The 19464-nt window shown below is 38.5% G+C and overlaps 1 protein-coding gene across 2 annotated transcripts; it reads right to left on the bottom strand.

Annotated features, from left to right (window-relative positions):
- Positions 1-2473: 2473 nt before the first annotated feature.
- Positions 2474-19424, bottom strand: card14 (caspase recruitment domain family, member 14). Of its 2 annotated transcripts, none has more exons than XM_032563727.1 (20): positions 17702-19424; positions 16068-16205; positions 15662-15987; positions 12844-12954; positions 12609-12728; positions 12209-12334; positions 10937-11086; positions 10723-10845; positions 10118-10218; positions 9459-9514; positions 9204-9261; positions 8561-8777; positions 8359-8485; positions 7309-7549; positions 7171-7234; positions 6971-7091; positions 6679-6843; positions 5387-5505; positions 4959-5074; positions 2474-4071 (listed from the first exon to the last, which is right to left on the bottom strand). In XM_032563727.1, exons 1-20 carry the CDS (start codon positions 17913-17915, stop codon positions 3864-3866), a joined length of 2901 nt encoding a protein of 966 aa, XP_032419618.1. In that variant the 5' UTR covers positions 17916-19424; the 3' UTR covers positions 2474-3863. The 2 variants fall into 2 exon arrangements, with proteins under 2 accessions (XP_032419618.1, XP_032419617.1); XM_032563726.1 differs by having other exon boundaries at positions 9204-9264.
- Between the last annotated feature and the right edge of the window lie 40 nt (positions 19425-19464).

The raw sequence follows: 19464 nt of genomic DNA on the forward strand, positions 1-19464 counted from the left end.
CTCTGGTTCTCGGTGAAGGCTGTAAACACATTAGCTGGGAAACAGCCAGTGAAACAGCGATGCTGTGAGCATGTGGTCAGATACCAAAGAGCTGCCTCTCTTCTCTCTCCCTCCCCCTGCCCGTCATTATCGCCACTCCAGCTTCCTTCAAATCACATTTGCTTCTCTCTGCTGCCCTCTAGTGGCCACTGACAATCAAGGCACTCTTAAAAAAATCACAGTTTGGCCCAAAACATAAATAATTAGAACATTTTCTCACTTTTTCGTGTCAGGCATTGACATAAACTCACCAAGTATGGTTTTGATGTCGTAGCCAGATTACAGGCTTTTAATGATGCAATGTCAGAGCTCTAGTTTGAAGGTGGTGAGATTGTGACAGAACTTCAAAACAACCTTTAAAACAAGAACTGGGTAAATGGGTTTGAACTTATGAGGCCGTTTTATCATTCAAGCCAGCTGGAAATTATACATACTTACACACCCAGTAACATTTGTTTAATCTCTTTTAGCAGCTTTGAGGAAAAACCACAAGCGTTTTCTAGCCATGAGCAACGTCCTGGCATGGTTTCTGCAAACCAGTTTCCTTTCATCAGATGTGAAAGTATGAGTCAGGTTGTTAAAACGGTGACATCGCGTTCAAAACTGGTTACAAAATGGAAAACTAAGATTAAAAATAAGTGACAAGAATAGTTCTGACCTGAACATTATTAAGAAAAGATGGACTATGCTTAACCTGGGTCCATTTAAAATGAACTCTATATTTTCAGATTTATGTCCAAATGTTGGTGATGGATCTAAATTAATAAGAATAACAAAAAGAAAAACTAGGGTTTCTTCTTATCAAATATTAAACAAAAGTATTTGACTCAAACTTGTGCATCAAACTCTTATTTTTCCAAAGTACTGCAGCTCCATCAGCACAACTATTGTTATTCCACATGGATAAAGAAGTTTGTATACATCATGAAAATACCTAAATTAATGGGAGATTCATACAAATGTTGAATGTGGGCACATCTCAGGCAAAGAGCTGCAAAAAACAAGAGTTGGCTCTTTTACAGATTTTTATTTTTTATGTTTTCTAGATGTTGCTGCTGTAGTGCATCCCATGTGGTTTGTATGTGCAATCCAAGTAAAGACTGACCTCATAAATTACTGTTTTGTTATTTTACACGAAAGAAGCAACTGCAATCCATTCTAAACTTTCCCTGCATGTACTTTGTACTGAATGTTGCAGCATTCAGTACAATGCTACAAAACAATTTTATTGTTTTTACACTACCTTTCAGTTTACATTATTAGAAGTAACAATTTTTTTATTATTATTATTTTTAATTTTTGAAAATTGACAATAAGCTAATTGAAAACTACCTCAGGACATCTCTACAATATGTTTTGGTGCATACGTTTGTATCTTGTCTGATAAAACAAAACTACTTAGCTGATAGCAAATTTCTTTCTTCACGGTAAACTTCCAGTCAGTTTACCGTGACAGAACAAAATCTCACCCACCTCTTAATTTGGTTCCAAGTTCTTTCACGCAACTCCGAGCATTCAACTGCAATACTGCATGCAAAATAAAATGAGCTAAAGACTGCAGCACTTCTTTTTGTTTCAATTTTGGCAAGTTATCAGCGATATTTTTATTGTGCGCCCTCTTGTGGCTATGCAGCGAGTGACGTTATAATTATTATGCGCATGCGCTGGATTAAACCATCTTAATCTACATAGATTTCACCTGTTTAAAGAAAAAGGTTAAGGAAATACCTTTACACGGAACACATTAAAATTACTGACTGGTATTTTTAGCAACAGATGCCAAAACAAGAATTTAAAAATTCCATAGCAGAGCAGCGCGTTATTCTGCATTCTTGATGTTAGGATGTGTAGCACACAAATACATTTGGTTATTGTTCAGTAAAGTAGTTGATTTTATATCGGGACAACAGTACCATGGCACTATCTCTAATTTTGCAACACCAACAACCTGTGAATGTCAGACATTTGCTATATTGGTCTATTTTTTATTTTTTGTATTCTTCATCCTTAAATTGTAAAATCAAGTCTTACTGAGCTTGTTGGAGCCTCACAGGATGTACATGAACCTATTTGACCCAGTTATGGAGTTTCCAGATCTCATAGGTGATTCCTGCACTTGTGTAAGAATTATGACAAAAACAACAGCATTAAGCTACTTTCAGCTATTTTTAAGTGCTGTTTTTTTTTTTTATCACTTCTAACATTACAGTATGAATGTGCCTCGCCATTATCACTTGTTAGTTTGAATCTTCAATGATTTCCAACCCACAGTGGGCTCCTGATTCCAACTTTGTATCACCTTCAAATAAAACTCCACTTATGTTAAACAATGTGTTTAGTGTTTATTTTATAATAAACCCCTAAAGGCATACACACTGCATTTAATTAGAGCAAATTTAAGTCTTTGTTATTAAATTGAATGTGAAAATGATTGTTGTGACTATAATCCTTTAATTAGACATGGACATGTTTATTATGTTAAATGTTATTATGTCAAAGACATCATTTGGTTGTGATTAATATCAGCGCAAATAAACTGAACTGGATACAACAGAATTGAAATAACCAACATATGTACTCATCTGTTTTCGTAGAACTGTGTTCATTTCATGAGCAGTTCACTTGTTTACAAGCATATTACGCTGCTATGTTATGAAATGGTTCCAAGATAATTTATTTTAATAAAAAAAGAAACAGCTTGGTAACAGAGACAGACAATCTTGATGTTAATTTATTGCTCTTAGCGATGTAAATTTGGATTATAGCAGGTCGATGTGCCTCTTAAAAAGCTTTCATTTATATCTAAACTCTATGCTAAAGCTAAATGGCTGAATTCAGTATGAAAATGCATAAGAACCTGTAAAAAACTTAATCCTTCACAAAAAGATCTGGCAATCGACATTTAAAAAAACATATACAGCAAATTTTGAGGCATTTTCCCTACATTTCAGACTTCAGAGAAATTTAGAGTGATACCATTTTAGTATCAGAAATGTAAGAACACTTTCAATGTGAATGAAACTCTGGCAGGCAAAGAAAAGACAGAAGGAGAAAAAACAGATGAATATAATCTTTTGTCAAAGAGGCTGGCTGGAGAGAAGGGAGAAGGGCGCACACATACAAATCATGCTCAAGTTTGTTTCTGAGAGAACAAAGGAAGTAGTTGTTTGATTTTTTTTTTTAAGTGATTGCGTCAAACTGAGTGAAAAACACTGTATCATATTTCCTGACGCAAAAAGGAAAGAGAAAGGGGGAAAAGAAGCTATGAGGAAGCGGGTTCAACATATTCTCTGAGTTCAGTGTTTAGCTTTGAGTGGCACAAACAACATGACCAATTCCAGGCTTACTTCAGACTCGGTGACAATGTAACAACCTGTGGACGACTTACAGAAACTAAACGTCCAGAGATATCTGTGATACTTATTAAATGTGTAACAATAACCTTTTATTTAACAAAAGAGAATAAAAAAAAACAGTGAGATAAAATGCCCTCGAGACGACGTTTAGAAAACAGTGGTGGTAGATGTAGTGGTTTAAAAGAGATCTACACCAGATGCAATCCCTCATAACTAGAACTGACCTACAACAAATGTGGAGATACAATTTCTTGTTGATACAATTGTGTTTTTACAAATGCTTGTTATAAACAAATACCTAAAATGGAAGATAATATACAGTTTATACAGGGCATTCCTACAGGATTTTATACACTCTCAAGTATCACGGATACATACTGAAGTTTACAAAAATATCTCTTGTAAAGCTTATTCATCTTATATACATGTATATACTGTAATTTTATCTGCATTTTCCTCCCCTTTTCTTCACCACAGGTCCGGCTCCACCCAGACGACCTTCCTCTGCTCCTCCCAGATGATGGTGCGGAGGCTGGTCAGCAGGGAGTTCCGGTCACACCAGGAGTCTGGAGCCATGCTGTGATACAGGCATGGCAGCTTGTCCAACAGCGGTTCCTCGCTCTTTGAACATGCAAGCAGCTGTTCCTCCGTCTGCCCGCTACGCTGCAGCTTTGACCTGCAAAACGGAAAATAAAAGAGGCGCATTGGCTTCAGACCATGTGATATGTAAAATTATTTCACTGGAGTTCCTTACTGCGGTGTTTGAGCTAAAACATGGTAGTTCTGTTACCATTCAAGAAATCGTAGGCATTTTTTTTTGTACAAATACTCGAATACCAATCATACTGTGTGGTAGTGTAGGGGTCATTGACCTGCTGGAAGAGGAGAATGAAATCTTTTCCAGTCTCTGATGTGTTTTAATCAAGGATATGCTATATGCTGCAGGTAGCTTCATACATCTTCCAATCAACATTGACTGGTTTCCTCATCCCTCAAGATAGCAACCCTATGTCTCACTGTGGACGTGGTGTTTGCAGTTGGAGTGCTTTTAAAACTCCGCAAATAGCATTGTGCACATAGGTCAAAAAGTTTAATTGTGATCTCATTGGAATCGTGAACCTTTTTCCAAATATTCACTGCGTCTCCTATAGGCCTGTTGTCTTTCACAAACTTGCTTTAAACCTCTCTACAGCTTTAAACCTGACCCGTCTTACGTTTCATGCTGTTTGTTCACTTATGTTCTCAAACAGACCTCTGAAGCCTTTACAGAACAGCTATTAAATGACTCACATTTTTGCACTAATGAGGCGTCTTCTGAAGGCAATTGGTTGCACTGGATTTTATTCACAAGTATTGGACTGAAGACTCCCTTTTCACATTTTTATTCATAAAACATCACAACATCAAAGAATTATGCACTAATATATGTTGGTTTATTAAGTAGGATCCATATAAGGTAGTTTCTGGAAAAGTTCAAGGGGTTTGACGTTTCTAGCCCCTGTACATGTAGTGCTTAAGAACTCAGTGGCTTCTGTGAAAGAAACAAAAACAGAACAAACATACTTCAGTTTACGTGCGTTGCGTGCAGATACGCCAATAAAGATGATAACTGGAAAGATCTCGGAGCGGTGCAGCCGACGCACACAGTCCAGGCCTAATGGCAGCACACAGTGAAGGCCCTGAGAGAAGGAGGGGGATGGCAAAATATGCCGTTAAATCAGAAAGATTGTCACTCTGAAATGAGTTCCTTATAATTTAAAGTGGCCGTCTGCTTGTGCTGGTTTGTCTGGTAGTTTTAGTCTCAAATTAAAACCACAACAATTCGCAATTTGGAGATTTGCGTACACAGACATACCTTAACTCAGTCTGAGAGGAATAAAACAAAGTAAAACATAAATGTGCGATTTTAAAAAAGATTTTGTTAACAAATTAAACGTCATTCTACATACAGAGGGTCTAAATACACATGCTAAAAAAGAGTGAGTTCTGACCTTTTTCATGACTTTCTCAACACTTTGAAGAGTGTAGCACCGGTTTCCACCAGGCTCCACCTCTTCCAGAATCTCAGACCTCTGGAGTCGAGCAGCATGTTCACTAGAGGTCAACTTCTCTGAAGGGACAGCGACAAATCACACAAAAATACTATATCCGTTAATCCCGAGCACTAAATATTTAATTTCCCCATGTTTTCCGCTAAATGTTCTTGTTCTTTGTTATTGTAATGATCAAACTTTCCCACAAAGATAAACAAACATTTAATTTACCCCACTGCAGGGAACATTGGCACACACTTGCTATTTATAGCTGCTGCGGATTTTTTTTTTTTTATAGAAATATTTACCTACTGCGTTTATTTCCTTCCTGGATTACAGCTACAGATAAACACAATGAAATGTTTACCTCTGCCCAGTAAAAGACGAGATTGTTTACACAGCTAGTCAGACACACCATCATTTCAGTGCAAAATCGGAAGTAGAGGAAGAGACGAATCAGTAATCTCACCAATAACACGTGTTATGTCTACTGAACATAAGGTGTGTTGCAAATGGATTCATGCCCTTTAAACTCCTTCACTCTTTGTCATGTTACAGCCACAAACCTCAGTGTGCTTTAATATGATTTCATATAAGACACACAAAGAAACAACGTGTTGCATGATTGTGTAGTGGGAAGGAAATGATATGTGGTTCTAGAAATTTATCAATTTAAATCTGAAAATTGTGGTGTGCGTTTCATCCCTCTTTACTCTGATATTCCTAAATGCATTTCAATACACCTAAATGCCTTCAGAAGTCATCTAAGTGGTTGCCACAGTCGACTAGTGTGTAATTTAATTTAGTACAAATCCAGAGGTTCTGGATTTGGGTTCACGGGAGGACAGCACTGAACTTGAACTGTTTTAGAAAGAGTGAGCAAAGATATGTAGATGTGAAAAACCTACAAAATCATTCTCCCAAAGACTTGTCACTTCAAACAAGATACTGATTCAGGAGGGCTGAGTAGAAATGTACTCTCCACGTTTCAAATTTTTGTGAAACAAAAAATTGCATAGATTTCTCCTTCCACTTCACAGATGCACATTTTGTGTTGACTTATCACACAAAATCCCAATAAAATACATTGAGGTTTATGATTATAAAATGACAAGATGTAAAAAAAAAAAAAGAAATTCAAGTGACAAACATTTTTATGTGTCAAAGTTTTACCATGTTATAATATGTTTTCCTGCGACTGTATTGACAGAGATGAGTATGCAGGGCGATAACGCCGTAGCATTGCTTACCAGGCCCACAGAGCTGAAAGCCCTGCCAGCTGGCCAGCTTCTTGTCCAGCATGCGTCCCAGTATTGTTGGCAGCAGCAGGATAGGCCTGCAGACTGGTGGGAAATGAGGAGTAACAAGGGTGTAGGGCATGAGGGTTACACAGCTTTTGGGTGGCGACGGAGAACCTTTAGAGGTGGAAAAACAGAGGCAAATGTGCAATGTTCATTAAAAACTGTGAACACTGCAGCACCAAAATTAGCAGTAAAGACAAGCATTTCACATTTGTGATGGTGCTGCTGCAGCTCACGGTACCTGACTCGGTGCCGTTCGTGTTTTCTTCATCCACACTGACCCACAGAGGGTTCCTTCCTTGGCGCCCCGTGCTCACTATCCTCACTGCCTTTTGTTCACTCCGGGTGTTTTCTCGTCCAGCCTGGGATGATAGTTTTTCCATAGTTAACTCAGAGCCCTGAACACTTTATTAGTTAATTGCTTAAAATTTTTAAAAATACCTTCTGGCAATTCTTTGTCTGAAAGCTCATATCTTCAATTGTTTGAATCAAAATTCTCTGGGCCCTGTAACACAGAAAGAAATCTGTTGTCATCTTGACCTATTAGGATCTACCACCGGCTCACAGCAGAGCACCAACCTGTAATAATTGGGTACTGTTCCACTCTGCAGGTCAAGCAGCTGGCACGGGTGAACTTGGCTCGCTTGCCACAGATCCTCGGTGCCGGCAGGTCTAGTGTTTGTTACATGTAGGATATTGTTGCACGACACGGCCAAGGTCCCACTGGCACCAGCAGGAAGGGATAAATTGACCCGAATGTAAAAGGAGTCTCCTGACGACATCGTGCTGTTCTGCAGCTGTTGCAGCAGCGCCTCGTAGTCTGCGCAGGATGACAACGACAGTAAATTTGCTGCAACACCTTCATCACCAGTTGTCTTCTGCACATGATGCTGAGAATGCTTGTTATTTATTTTGTGCTCTCTTAGATGTAGTTGACATACTCCAAGAGAGGAGTCCAACTAGTTTAGTTGCCCATGGCCATGAAGGTGAATGGATGTTTCAGAAGGATGAATTAGCACCTTTGGCAAACTATCACATCTCTGGCTGTTAGAGGAATCCATAGGGTTCATCAGCAGCAGACATTGCATCAACTGAGTGGACCAACTCCTTATGAGCTGAAACAAGCCTGCTAGTCAACAATGAACCTATGATGTACAATATTGTTGATCATACATGTAATTGTAAATTAACTGAAGATTGAACACTAAAAGGCTGAAAGGACTGTGGATGAATTGAATAGCTGTCTGGAAATCCACTGCACTTTTCTTTTTTTTCTGATTAGGGTAAGGGTTGCAAATGTCTGAAAGCTTGAATTTTCAACAAACAAATTGGTGATGGGATACTATTTGCTGGACTATTTGTTTGTAACTCCATGATTTAATTGCTCCACTCTGATATGAGTCCGAATCCTTTAGTGGATGAGAAAAATATTTAAATAGAGGTAACATTTTGATATTATTTCTCCATGTGACAAGATGACAAATGAGCCGTTATCTAATTTTAAAATCTCAAAAAAATCGGCTTCCAGATAACTTCACATCAGCTGGAACCATTATTGCCGACTGACAGAAAAACCCCCCCACAAAATGCACAGTAGCACCAACTCTGCTCTGTGTTTTAGTCTTTTACCGTTTTGCCTGGGGCGGAGGGAAAGCTGACAGAAGCCTGTAACCTGGCCCAGAGCCCACATAGCTTCTTCCAGAGTGGAGTCCTCCAACACCATCCTCAGAGCCCTGCTGTTCTGCTCATACCTGACCTGCAGAACAACAGCTTGATAAGAATTGCATTATTCATTGCAGGAAAACTTCACCTTTTTTCTCAGTACACTCACCTCCACAATCTGCGCCCCGGGGCTGATGCCGACAGCATGGGCGGCGCCGCCCTCAGTCACCTGGTGCACAAATACACCAGACTTGTTTCCTCCCACGATTGAGAGCTGGCTTAGCAGTGCCTCACACTGGAGGGAGAGGCTAAGAACACGGCCGTTAACGCGGATGGCTTTTGGACGAGAACGCACCAGGAAGGGAGGGGCTGAAGATTTTGAGACGCTGAGGAGAAGAGAGAAAATTGGGGTTGATTTCTAGTATTCACTCTAATTATTGAGAATTCCTTGTTTCAAAGTTTTGTAAACCTTGAAACAATACATTTAAAATACATTTTAAGACTACTAAGGCACCCTGATTAGCTGAGACTTGGCAGAGAAATTATGAAGTAGGAGATTTGGCACCAGTCACCCTTTTATTTTAAAAATGCATCCAGTTCTCAGAATGCATTGCACTAATTCAGATAGTTGATTAAGACTGTATCTGTTTATTAAATCTGTTCATAGAGGTTTTACAGGCCTGATTTTTTTTTTTAATTGACAAGATATTGTTTATAGTTTATCCCATTTATCACTGGCATTCTTCTTCAAGTGACACTATTTACATATTTAGGCTGTACTTTATAAATCCCAAGTCCTTTTTTGTCCTCACCAGACAGAGTTGGAGCCATGAGAAGAGGAAGGTCTGGGTTTCTGCTCGTCTTCACTCCCTGCTGAACAAAAGAGAGGCTGTACGATGATCTGGCACCAGGGCTGCTTTCCCCGACAATAATATGCCAGAGTTAATGTATTACTTTTCAATGCTGACAAAGGTTCAGATTAAAACAATAAGTAATAAAGGTATTTCAACTAAACAGCGAAAGACCAGAGGACAGCTCGCTGTAGGACAGCTTTTGTCTCTACGTACCATCAGAAAGTAACACAAAGTCATCCAGCACAGAGTCAGTTTCTGCTGTTTCCAAACTATGTGAGAAGAAAGAACAAACTAGAATGAACTTTGGAAATATGGTTAGACACAGATGTCTCGAACAGCGAGGAGACTTTCCAGAAATAGCTGAGATTAAATCATGCAACTGCACTAACTGGTTTCCTGGGGAGCAAATAATTATAGCCTTTGGGTGACAAAGCTAAAACGTCTGACAACTCTTAACACGGAACATTCCCTTATGGCTTCAGGAACGAAAGTAATAAAAAAAAAGGGGTTAAAGAGTACAAACAGACAGCTCAAGGCCTCTCGCCTTCCTCCATGACTGCATGACATGAACCTCACATTCCTGTGAATTAATAATTCACCTGAAAGTCATCTTACAACAGCAGAAAATAATGCAGAGGACAGAATTCAAATTTTCCTTTTTCCTGGTATGTAAGGTGACACCCACTCCCACCATCACCAATGACCTTATGGACTAAAACAAATTCACTGTACACGTACATACACTACAGCACGCATACACACACACTCACACGCCCCCACCCACCCCTGCGCACCCACACACACACAATCGCACGCCCCCACACGCCCACACACCTACACCCACGCCCACCCACGCCCACACACGCACACACCTGCTGTCTTCAAAAAAAACTTCTTGTCTTCTACGGAGAGATTCCAGACTGGGTGGCTCGACGCCTTTGGATCGGATGCTGGAGGGGACAGCATCTTCTGACTAAGGATAAAGAGAACATAAATACAGTAAATTAAAAGCACTGATTTCATTCAAAGTTTCTCAGGTTCTGTTGGAATTTTGCATTATTATTATTATTATATTTATTAATTATTATTATTAAGCTTAACAGAACATGATATTGCATCTTGAGCATGATTTCCCAACAATATTGGTGGTAGCAGAAATGTCATGCTGCTGGATGCTTTTCCTCAGTAAAGCCTGAAAAGCTGGTCAGTTTTTGAATATATTTACTTATCTACACAGTCATTGGACCAGTCAAAGTTTAGATTATTTTTATTTCATAATTTATTAGTCAAAAAAATAAAATTGTGTATTATTTTCCTTCTACTTCACAATTACAAGCCATCACATAAGGACGCAACAAGTCTGATCAAGCTTAAGGAGTACAACATTTTGAAAAGCAGTGTAGATGTTAGTAAGCATTACTTACCACTAAATTCTTCTTAAATAGAAACCCATCTCTCACAGCGGCATGTTACATACCTCTGAGGTGCAGGAATTCAGGGACATGGGGTTAAGTGCGTCCATGCGTCGTAGTCTCCGTCGGACTGGAAGAGGACATTCTTCAGAGCTGGAAGTTGGACTCTCCCAGCTGATCTCCTTCACCTTCCACCCCAACCCAAAGGCATCAGTAAACTTACTTCTGCATCTGTTGTACTTTTGTGTGAATGTGGTAATTTGTGTGTTAAAACCATACATCAGATTTCCGCAGGCGGGGTCTAGGGTTGCGCTTTGCCTGAAGTGCGAAGACGGCCTCCTGCAGCTCCACCAGCTGACTCCTCAATGTGTCCTTCTCAGCCAGGATGCGGGCGATCATGGCCTGGGCATCGTCTCTGGACTGGTAGGCCTACACACACAGGGGAAGATTTCAAATTAATCAAAAGGTGCTCAGTTAAAAGTAAATATGGTCCTTACAGCTCCTAACTAAGTTAGGCCAGATTCCTGACTCATCTAGATGATCACCATGGAAAAGTGGTTATGGACCAACTAAACCTGGAATGCATATTGGAAGTCGGGGATTCTTGAAATTAATACATAACATTGCCAACGATGGCTTCCATCAAGAAAAAAGAAATGCAGATTGGTGTTAAAGTGGTGTCACATTTCCTTTTTTAATAACTAACAATAAATGACAGAAATGTGGAATAGAAAAATAATGATTCATCTAAAGATTACATAATATGAATAAGTTTTTAATTTTTATTTTTAAGCTATTAAAGATGGGATCTGATATTAGAACATTTTTTCAGCATGTTTAAATTACGTACAGAATATGATATATTTCATAGTACAAATACAGTAGTTAGGCTCATTATTCTTAACTGATAGATAAAGATTTCACTTAAAAATAAGGGACGTATTAAATGGGGAGGGTTTCTTAGGCGATAACAGGCGTTTTGAATCCAGGATTCAAAAGCAATTTTTAATTCAACTAGAAGACATAGTCAAGAAAGTATGTTTATTACACAGTTTATTACACTCAGGCACTGCCACAGACACCAGAAGCAGTTATATAAGGGTGATAGCTCCATGATGCAGCTTGGAGACACTTGATATTTTCTAAGGTGTGGCAGATTATACGTCAACATTTTTCTTAGCGATATAAATAGCAGCCAGGAGACCTCATGGGAATACCATGAGCAACAAAGCATGCTTTTCATGCAAATTAACTCACCCATTTTTCTGCTTTGAGAGGCGTTCTTTTTAGATGTCAACCAACCTAGTATGCCTTATTAAATAAAAAAAGAAACCCTAACTCAAAACAGGAATCTCAAACAAACATGAAACAATCCAATAAAAAATTACTGATTTTACTGGTATGAGGCATTTATGAGGAAATAATAAGAAAAAAACATTATGGCGGCTCAGTTCCAGCTGAACATTGAAGGTAAAATATGAAACAGAAGCACACAACTTGAAAAAACGGTAGTGAAATTAAGTGATTGAGGGGAAGAGTTACTGTACCCACCTGGTCCCTCTCTATCTGAAGTTCCTTCATCTGGCTCTGGACCACGGTGCTCTTCTGCTCTTGCATCTTACAATCCAGAGAAAGCTGCTGCACCTGAAGGCTCAGAGCCTCTGTCTGATTCAAGAGCTGAAAAAATACATACGGCTAAATTAAAAACATGATCGATGTCAGAAGCAAAACTGCTGCTAGGCTTTTTAAAAAAGGTGCCTAGTCCAACATGTAAACTAATGAAAAAAACAAACTTAGCTGATATTTCCCTGTGGTCAAGGAACTATTTTATATGTCATGGTTAACTTTGTGCATGGAAATCTTAAAAGGTCACATTCTGTTAATACTGTTAAGCTGAATTTGCATGTTTTTCCTCATTCGTAATGATGGCAGAGGACAAACATACACACACCCCCTGTTTGTCTCTGAGCAGCTTTTCATTCTCTTCTCTGTAGCTTTTCAGGTGCTCCGCCAGCTCCACCTGACTGCCGATTGCCTCTGCCAAGTCCTGCTGCAGGATGTCCTTATGAGCCTGACAGGTAAGAGGAAGACAAGACAAGATCATGAAGAGATAAGGAGAGGATGATCCTTTCTCTGTTGAAAGTTCATCTAAGAAACCTGACACTACTCAATGAGAGGTTTCTGACCTCCTCTTGCAGCTGTGGGGTCTGAGAAGAAGAAACGCTTCGGAGGGAACGCTGTTTGTGGAACTCATTTTCCATCTGAATGCTCTGTAGGTCCATCTGCAGCTGATATACCTGCCATTAAAGACAACAAATATATCCCAATGTTGATAATGAACTGTTGTGTCCTAATAAAAACAAAACAGGTGTGTTTTATATGCCATGGTGAAGTCTGTTTTTGTAGCTTGACATAAGTCTCAAAAAGTTTCTTTAGAAATTCCAATCTCTTAAGAAACAGCTGATATTCAGGTGTTTGATCCAACAGTACATGAATGGCAATTATTTTTGCTCCGTTTCAAAAAAACAAAAAACAACAAAAAAAAAAAAGGTCCTCTGTACAACCTTCCCCTAAGTCCTATGATGTTGCAAAAAGATGTTTAACTTTCTACTCATAAACAGTCATTTTATATGTATAGAGCAGTTTTTATATAAAACAAGGCTAACACAAAGAGAGAAAAAAATAGCAAAACCCTAAAAACTAGAGATCTAAATAAAAGGGTAAGAATGGAAAAGAAAAAAGTCTCTGCCAAGTCCTGCTGCAGGATGTCCTTATGAGCCTGACAGGTGCAAGGAAGACAAGACAAGATCATGAAGAGATAACACACACATTTGTGTGTGTTGACTACACAAAAATGTGTGTGGTCAACACACATTTTTGTGTAGTCAACACACAAATGTGTAGTCAACAGTCATAATGTTGGTTAGAAGGACTGTGGAAGTGCATTTGGGTTGATGGTGATAATTAGAAGATACTTGAATTTGACAAACATTCTGAGTATTCATTTCCTGATAAGACGGTTAAAAAGAGGTCAAAAGTAAAAGAAGATAAGAAGGAGACAAAAATAAAAACAAAAACTGAAACAAAGAAGGAGCATTGAGCTGGTAGAAAAATATTGTAAATATAACAATACAAAAAATAATCTTAATGCCTAAAAGTCAACTAAAAGCCAAAGATGAACAGCATGGACAACAGCATTGTCATTATCTTTTTGTTATGTTTGATGGGCTGCAACGACTTCAGTTGTTTACTTGTGATCCACAGTGTGTGTGTATGTTTTATTTTTCAAATGTATGATTTAAAAAAAGTCAAAGAAATACATAAAATTTGTTTGTAACTTATCCAAAGCTTGTAGGTTGCACCACAGAGTTCTTAAATTTAGAAATGCTTTTGAATAAGACATATTGTCCTATTGTGCAAAAAAAACAGACAGGGCTAAAAAAAAAAAAACATGCTGTGGTCCTCATTAAGAGATTACGACATCCTTTGGTCAAAATCCCCCAGAAAATGTGAAGCTGCTCCTTTATTAACACCTCTTGTTAGAATGACGGTTTTTTGTGAGTGTGACCTGAGTCACCACAACTTCTTCTACCCACCTGTCTTATCTGCAGGTCACTGCAGCTGTTCGATCTCTGAAACACAACTGCATAACTAGCCCTGTCTGTTTCAATTACCTCATTGCAGACACATTGGTGGCATAATGTAGAATCCTTCAGGTTGAATAAGTACCAGTTACATAAACTTTGGGTTTAGTAGTTGGTTTTCTGTTGAAGCTGAGATAAAGAGCTTCAGCTTTTACCTAGAAACATTTCTTTCTGTAATAGTAGCAGCGACTGCTCATAGTGCCGTTAATGTCTTCAGTGACAAACTGCACTGTGTGGTTTCCTGGTACAGAAAAAATGCATCAAAGATGCTCCCGTAGTCATATTTCCTGATTAGGATATGAAAAAAAAGGATGTAAACTACGCATAGAGCATAATTAGCTCATTTCCTTTTAAAGTAAACCTTTTCACTGCTAAAGAGAAATTACTAAGTGTAATATAAAAAAAATTAGGAAAAAAATATACTTCCCACAAATCATCCTACTTTTGATGTAAGAATATCCAGAAAGTTTTGATAGTGAAGATACAATAATAATAATAATAATAATAATAATAATAATAATAATAATAATAATAATAAAATTTAAGCTTAGTAGCTAAATTAGTTTAGTAATGTTTAGCAATAAACATTTTTTTGAAAAGGACCTTGAGTAATTCAACAAAGCTGTTGGGAAAATGCTGCATAAAACATGCTATATTTGTTTCCTTCTGCCAAAACATTGTTCATAAGGTAAAATATTGTCATTTCATATTGCACATCCTGAAGTGGAGTTAGGAGACAGCAGAGAATATTGTGAGATTGGTAAAAGACTGAATGAGTCCACGCAGTTGTCATGAATCTGACCTTTACAGTTTAAACCGTAGTACTTTATGTGCTTCATTAGAATGGTTATTTGTAAACCAGAGAAAACAAAATCTCGTGATGTTTTCTTTGGGAAAAGATATTAACTGTCACAGACAGCATGCCAGCGTTTTACCATGTAACGCAGGGAATTCTTGGTTAAAATTTAATCACATTCTTCAAAGAGTTTTTCAAAAGATGTTCTTGATCGTTAATGGAAAAACCTAAGAATTACAATCAGTTTTTAGACATTCCCCTTTATATCCACCTTCACTGTCTTCTAGGAAGAAACAAGTTATTGTTTAACTAGAAAGGAATTGAGGTGAAATTCAAGATTATCTAATTTATTATTTCTTCTAAATCTCCTTTTTGAACGTTGAATCTATTTTTTTATGATATTGTTCACATTAATCATGCTTTCCCTGGATTAGCAATAAGAGACATTGGGACTCTTAGAAGGAAAACGGAATGATAACCTAAAATAAATATTGGAGACTGCTTCTATTTTGTAGGAGAAAAAAATATTAAAACACGAAGAGAAATTTTAAGGCAAAAACTCACCTGCAGGTTCAGGTCGTGCAGCCGCCCGTTTATAGCCGATTTCTCCTCAATGCTTGCAGTGTAGCGGATGTACAAGTCGCACTTCTCGTCCTTCAGTTTGGTGACTTCCCGCTGCAGAGAACTCAGGTGTCTCTGCAGGCGTTCGTTTTCAGTCTGAAGGTGGCTGCACTTCTCTTCCTGCTCCATCAGCTGGCTGACCTCCGACTCCAGGGAGGAGCAGCGGGAGCTCATCTTGCCAGCCTCATTGCGGGCCTCCTGCAACTCCGTCTGCATCCCTGTTACCGCTCTGATGAGATACTCGGTCAGCTCTGAGTACTTAATCAGACCTGTGAGGAGGAAAATGCAGGCGAGCTGTTGGAGACAAAGACACCCTTTGAAAGTGTAGGAGATGTTTTAGGACACTTACCACTGAATCTCGAGGGCTCTGTGCTGGGCTTACGTCCTGTAACATGTGTGTAGAGAACTGGATAATGAATCATCAGCCCCTCTAAAAGAGCTATAGCTCCATTTCTTCCCTGGGTCCTCAGCAGATCCAACATGTAGCCTAAAAGGTGATACAATTAAACTCCTTTTGTCTCAGATTCAGCTTCATTCAGAAAAGTGAAAAGTTTTCTTTGGAAAGAACACAAAAACCCAGTTTTTTAATCCACCAGAATTCAGTTTTACATATGTTCATTGTTGTTAACCTTGTTTGATTCTTAAATAAAGAAATATTGATATGTCTGGAGAGTCATTCAAAATTTTGAAAGTAAAATTTTGTTAATTTACAAAGTCAGAAACCTTTGACATTACCAGTCAATGTGTTAAATATTGCTTAATGTGTTAGACCCTGAATGTCAAATTAACTTTCTATTCACTTAAATAATTACATGTCTGCTACTCTGAATGCTATAATAATAGCATGAAGATACAGGAATAATTGCTTTATTAGCTCTCTAACTGGATGAATGGTGGTGTGGCAAAATAGTTGCGCTCCTACAGAGGGTTTTGACCCTCCTTCATCTCTAACTTCTCCTTAGGTGTGTGTGTATGCATGATTGTTTGTCCTGTCTGTCTCTGTGTTGCCCTGGGATGGACTGCCGTCCTGACCAGGGTGTACCCCGCCTCTCGCCCATTGACCACTGGAGATAGGCACCAGCACCCCTCAGAACTTCACTGAGGATAAGCGGGTAAGATAATGGAAGGATGGACAATTTAGCTCTTTGTGAAAATGTAACAATAATACCCTCCTGGTGTGTGTCCCATTATATCTGTCTTACGGCTTTTCAGAAAGTCAAAAATCATATCAACAGTGAAACATGGTGGTGGTAGAGAGGTGGACTGGGGGCTGTTGTATAGTTTCAGAACCTGAACCACTTATTGTAATTAAAGGAACTATGAATCTTGTTCTCTTGCCTAAAATGTAGGAGATTTTAGGCAAATCTAAAGGAAGAGGGGTGTTCAACCAGTACACTAGATAGTTTATCTCAGAATGTAAAACAATGGATGGGTTTGGAGGGCTTGTCAAACTACACACTTAAATTTCATTCAGACCCTGTGGTAGGACCTTACATATTTATGGTTAAAAAATCTCCAGTGTTGCTCAATGTAAACGATTCTGCAACAAAGACTGGGCCAAAATTCCCCCACAGTTATCCTACATGCTTGATGGCAGCTGCTGCCATCAACCATGCAATTGTCATCAATTGTCTAAATGTCATCCAAAGTAATTGGATGACAATTACTTTTTACACAGGTCAGGTTGGTCTGAATAGCTTCTCCCTTTGATGAATTAAAAGATCATTTGAAACTGGCTCTTTGCATTTACTGAGCCTTATCTGATAAACTTTGTTTGACAATCTGAGATATTTAGAGGGGAAAAAATGTAAACAATAGGCATACCTTTGATTGGCGTATTAAAAAGCAAAAAGAGGACAAATCAGAACCGTTACGTTACAATCAGAAGCTGCAGAAACCTCTGGAAATTCTTATCAGTTTGAGCAGATCTAACTTTCTTAAAACAGTCAAACATAAAACAGAAAGTCTAGTCAGGAAGCTTACTTGTTCTCATGCAGCGATTAGTCAGATTATGACAGGAAAGGATCTCATCTTCATCCACCTCTGTGAGAACCTTGACCTGCCTCAGATAGGGCAACAAGATGCACGGTCGGACCCCGAGGGAGATCCGGTGACGGTTGTCATTGATCAGCTCCCAAAGTTCCTCCTCGCCCAACTCCTTCAGGCTGCGACCCTCTGGAACAGACTCCTCCGCCATCCTTAGTGCGTTGGATCACTGATGCGTACACACAGCTGAAGCCGCTGAGGCGACAGCAAACACACACAAACACACACTTCTACAGCAGACCAACAGACTGAGTGAAGGAGCCGGGTAAAGTATGATTTTAAAAAAAAGGCAGGGTAGTTTCCACGCCCTGCTGCTTATTTCAAGCATGCATCTGTGGGCGTGAAGGAAAACCTGTGTGACAACCTTTGTTATGCAGCTCAGCTAGAGGGTAGGCGCAATCATCTGATCAGGTTTTCACACATACTCGTCATATTTTAACCACACTCTTAAAAACAATCAGCTAAACAAAGCGTTACTGTAAGCACCTCACTCCTGGATGCTGTTTATTTTTAAAAGCATATTGAGTGTCTCATTTAACAATAATAAGCTTCTTCTCTGCCACAGTGAATGAGTTTTGAGATTAGTTTATCACATAATTTTTTGGGGGGGCCGAGGCAGAATAAAACAGGCACATTAGAGTTCAGCTTAATAATTCCTAATCACAGGAAGGTAAACATTCTGCGCCACAGACAGGAGCAAACACAGAGAGCAGCAGAGCAAAGTCCTCTTCCACAGAAGGAAATAATATTACCAGGACAAAGTGTTTTTCTAAGCCAAACATACGTGGGCTTAGTGTGTCATAAGGGAGTATGTATTCAAATTGAAGCTGCTGTAAATTATATATATGTATAAGTGCTTTGGAGGATGTATTTTATCTCATAAAAAGTATGGATGTTTACTGAAAGCTTTTGGGAAAAGCCCTGTAAACTGTTCATGTAAGTCAGAACTACAACTTATGCACTGACAAAGACAACTGTTATCTCAAAGACAGAACTGGTTATAGGTTATAAAAGCAAAATGATGAGGCAACACATCGCCCATGAAAAAGCTCACGGACAACTCAAAGTTCTTAAGCCAAGGCTGATTAACTCAAATGACTCTCTTTGCAGCATTCTGGGGGATAATCAGCTTCTGTCAACAGTACAAGGCCTGATGATCTGCCTAATAGTCCTTAAAACAGTAAAAGCTGAACATTATGTGGAATTTTAAGGTAGGATATAAACAATTATATAAAATGGAGCTTCATAATAATAAAAAAAGAGTGCAACAATAACTGAATCATCCCACATTTGGTAACAGATAGATCACAGTCAGTTTTGACCTGTAAGTGTGAATCATGTACAAATTTTGGAATTCCACGCAACTATTTAGAAGACTGATTTAAACTTATGACAATCCAATCTCAGAAATATTGTGAAAACTACATCAATACTTTAGATTTTCAGAGAACTTTCAAAAAGTTGAAAGATTTCTGTAGAAAAAAAACTGTTAAATTAGGTATGTTCTCTAGACCCTGAAATTAAATCTTTACATTGCAACTGTTTAGAAACTCCAAGTAGTGGGGTAGTTGACAGGAAAAATCGAAAGCTTATTGGCACTAACAAGCATTTGCATTTCACACACTATAGAACTTTTTTCCTACCTATATATATATTTACGAACCGGTGTGTATATATATACATGTATTACTTTTTCTTAT

The sequence above is a fragment of the Xiphophorus hellerii genome, chromosome 5 (assembly GCF_003331165.1).
Source record: "Xiphophorus hellerii strain 12219 chromosome 5, Xiphophorus_hellerii-4.1, whole genome shotgun sequence".
In the NCBI taxonomy this organism is placed as follows: domain Eukaryota; kingdom Metazoa; phylum Chordata; class Actinopteri; order Cyprinodontiformes; family Poeciliidae; genus Xiphophorus; species Xiphophorus hellerii.

Coding starts and splice junctions, on each gene's coding strand:
- card14 (XM_032563726.1), bottom strand. CDS start 17,915: ATGGCGGAGGAGTCTGTTCCAGAGGGTCGCAGCCTGAAGGAGTTGGGC. Junction 7,550..8,358: donor CCTCCGCCCCAGGCAAAACG/GTAAAAGACTAA, acceptor CATCCTGCGCAG/ACTACGAGGCGCTGCTGCAA. Junction 7,092..7,170: donor AGACAAAGAATTGCCAGAAG/GTATTTTTAAAA, acceptor CTATCATCCCAG/GCTGGACGAGAAAACACCCG.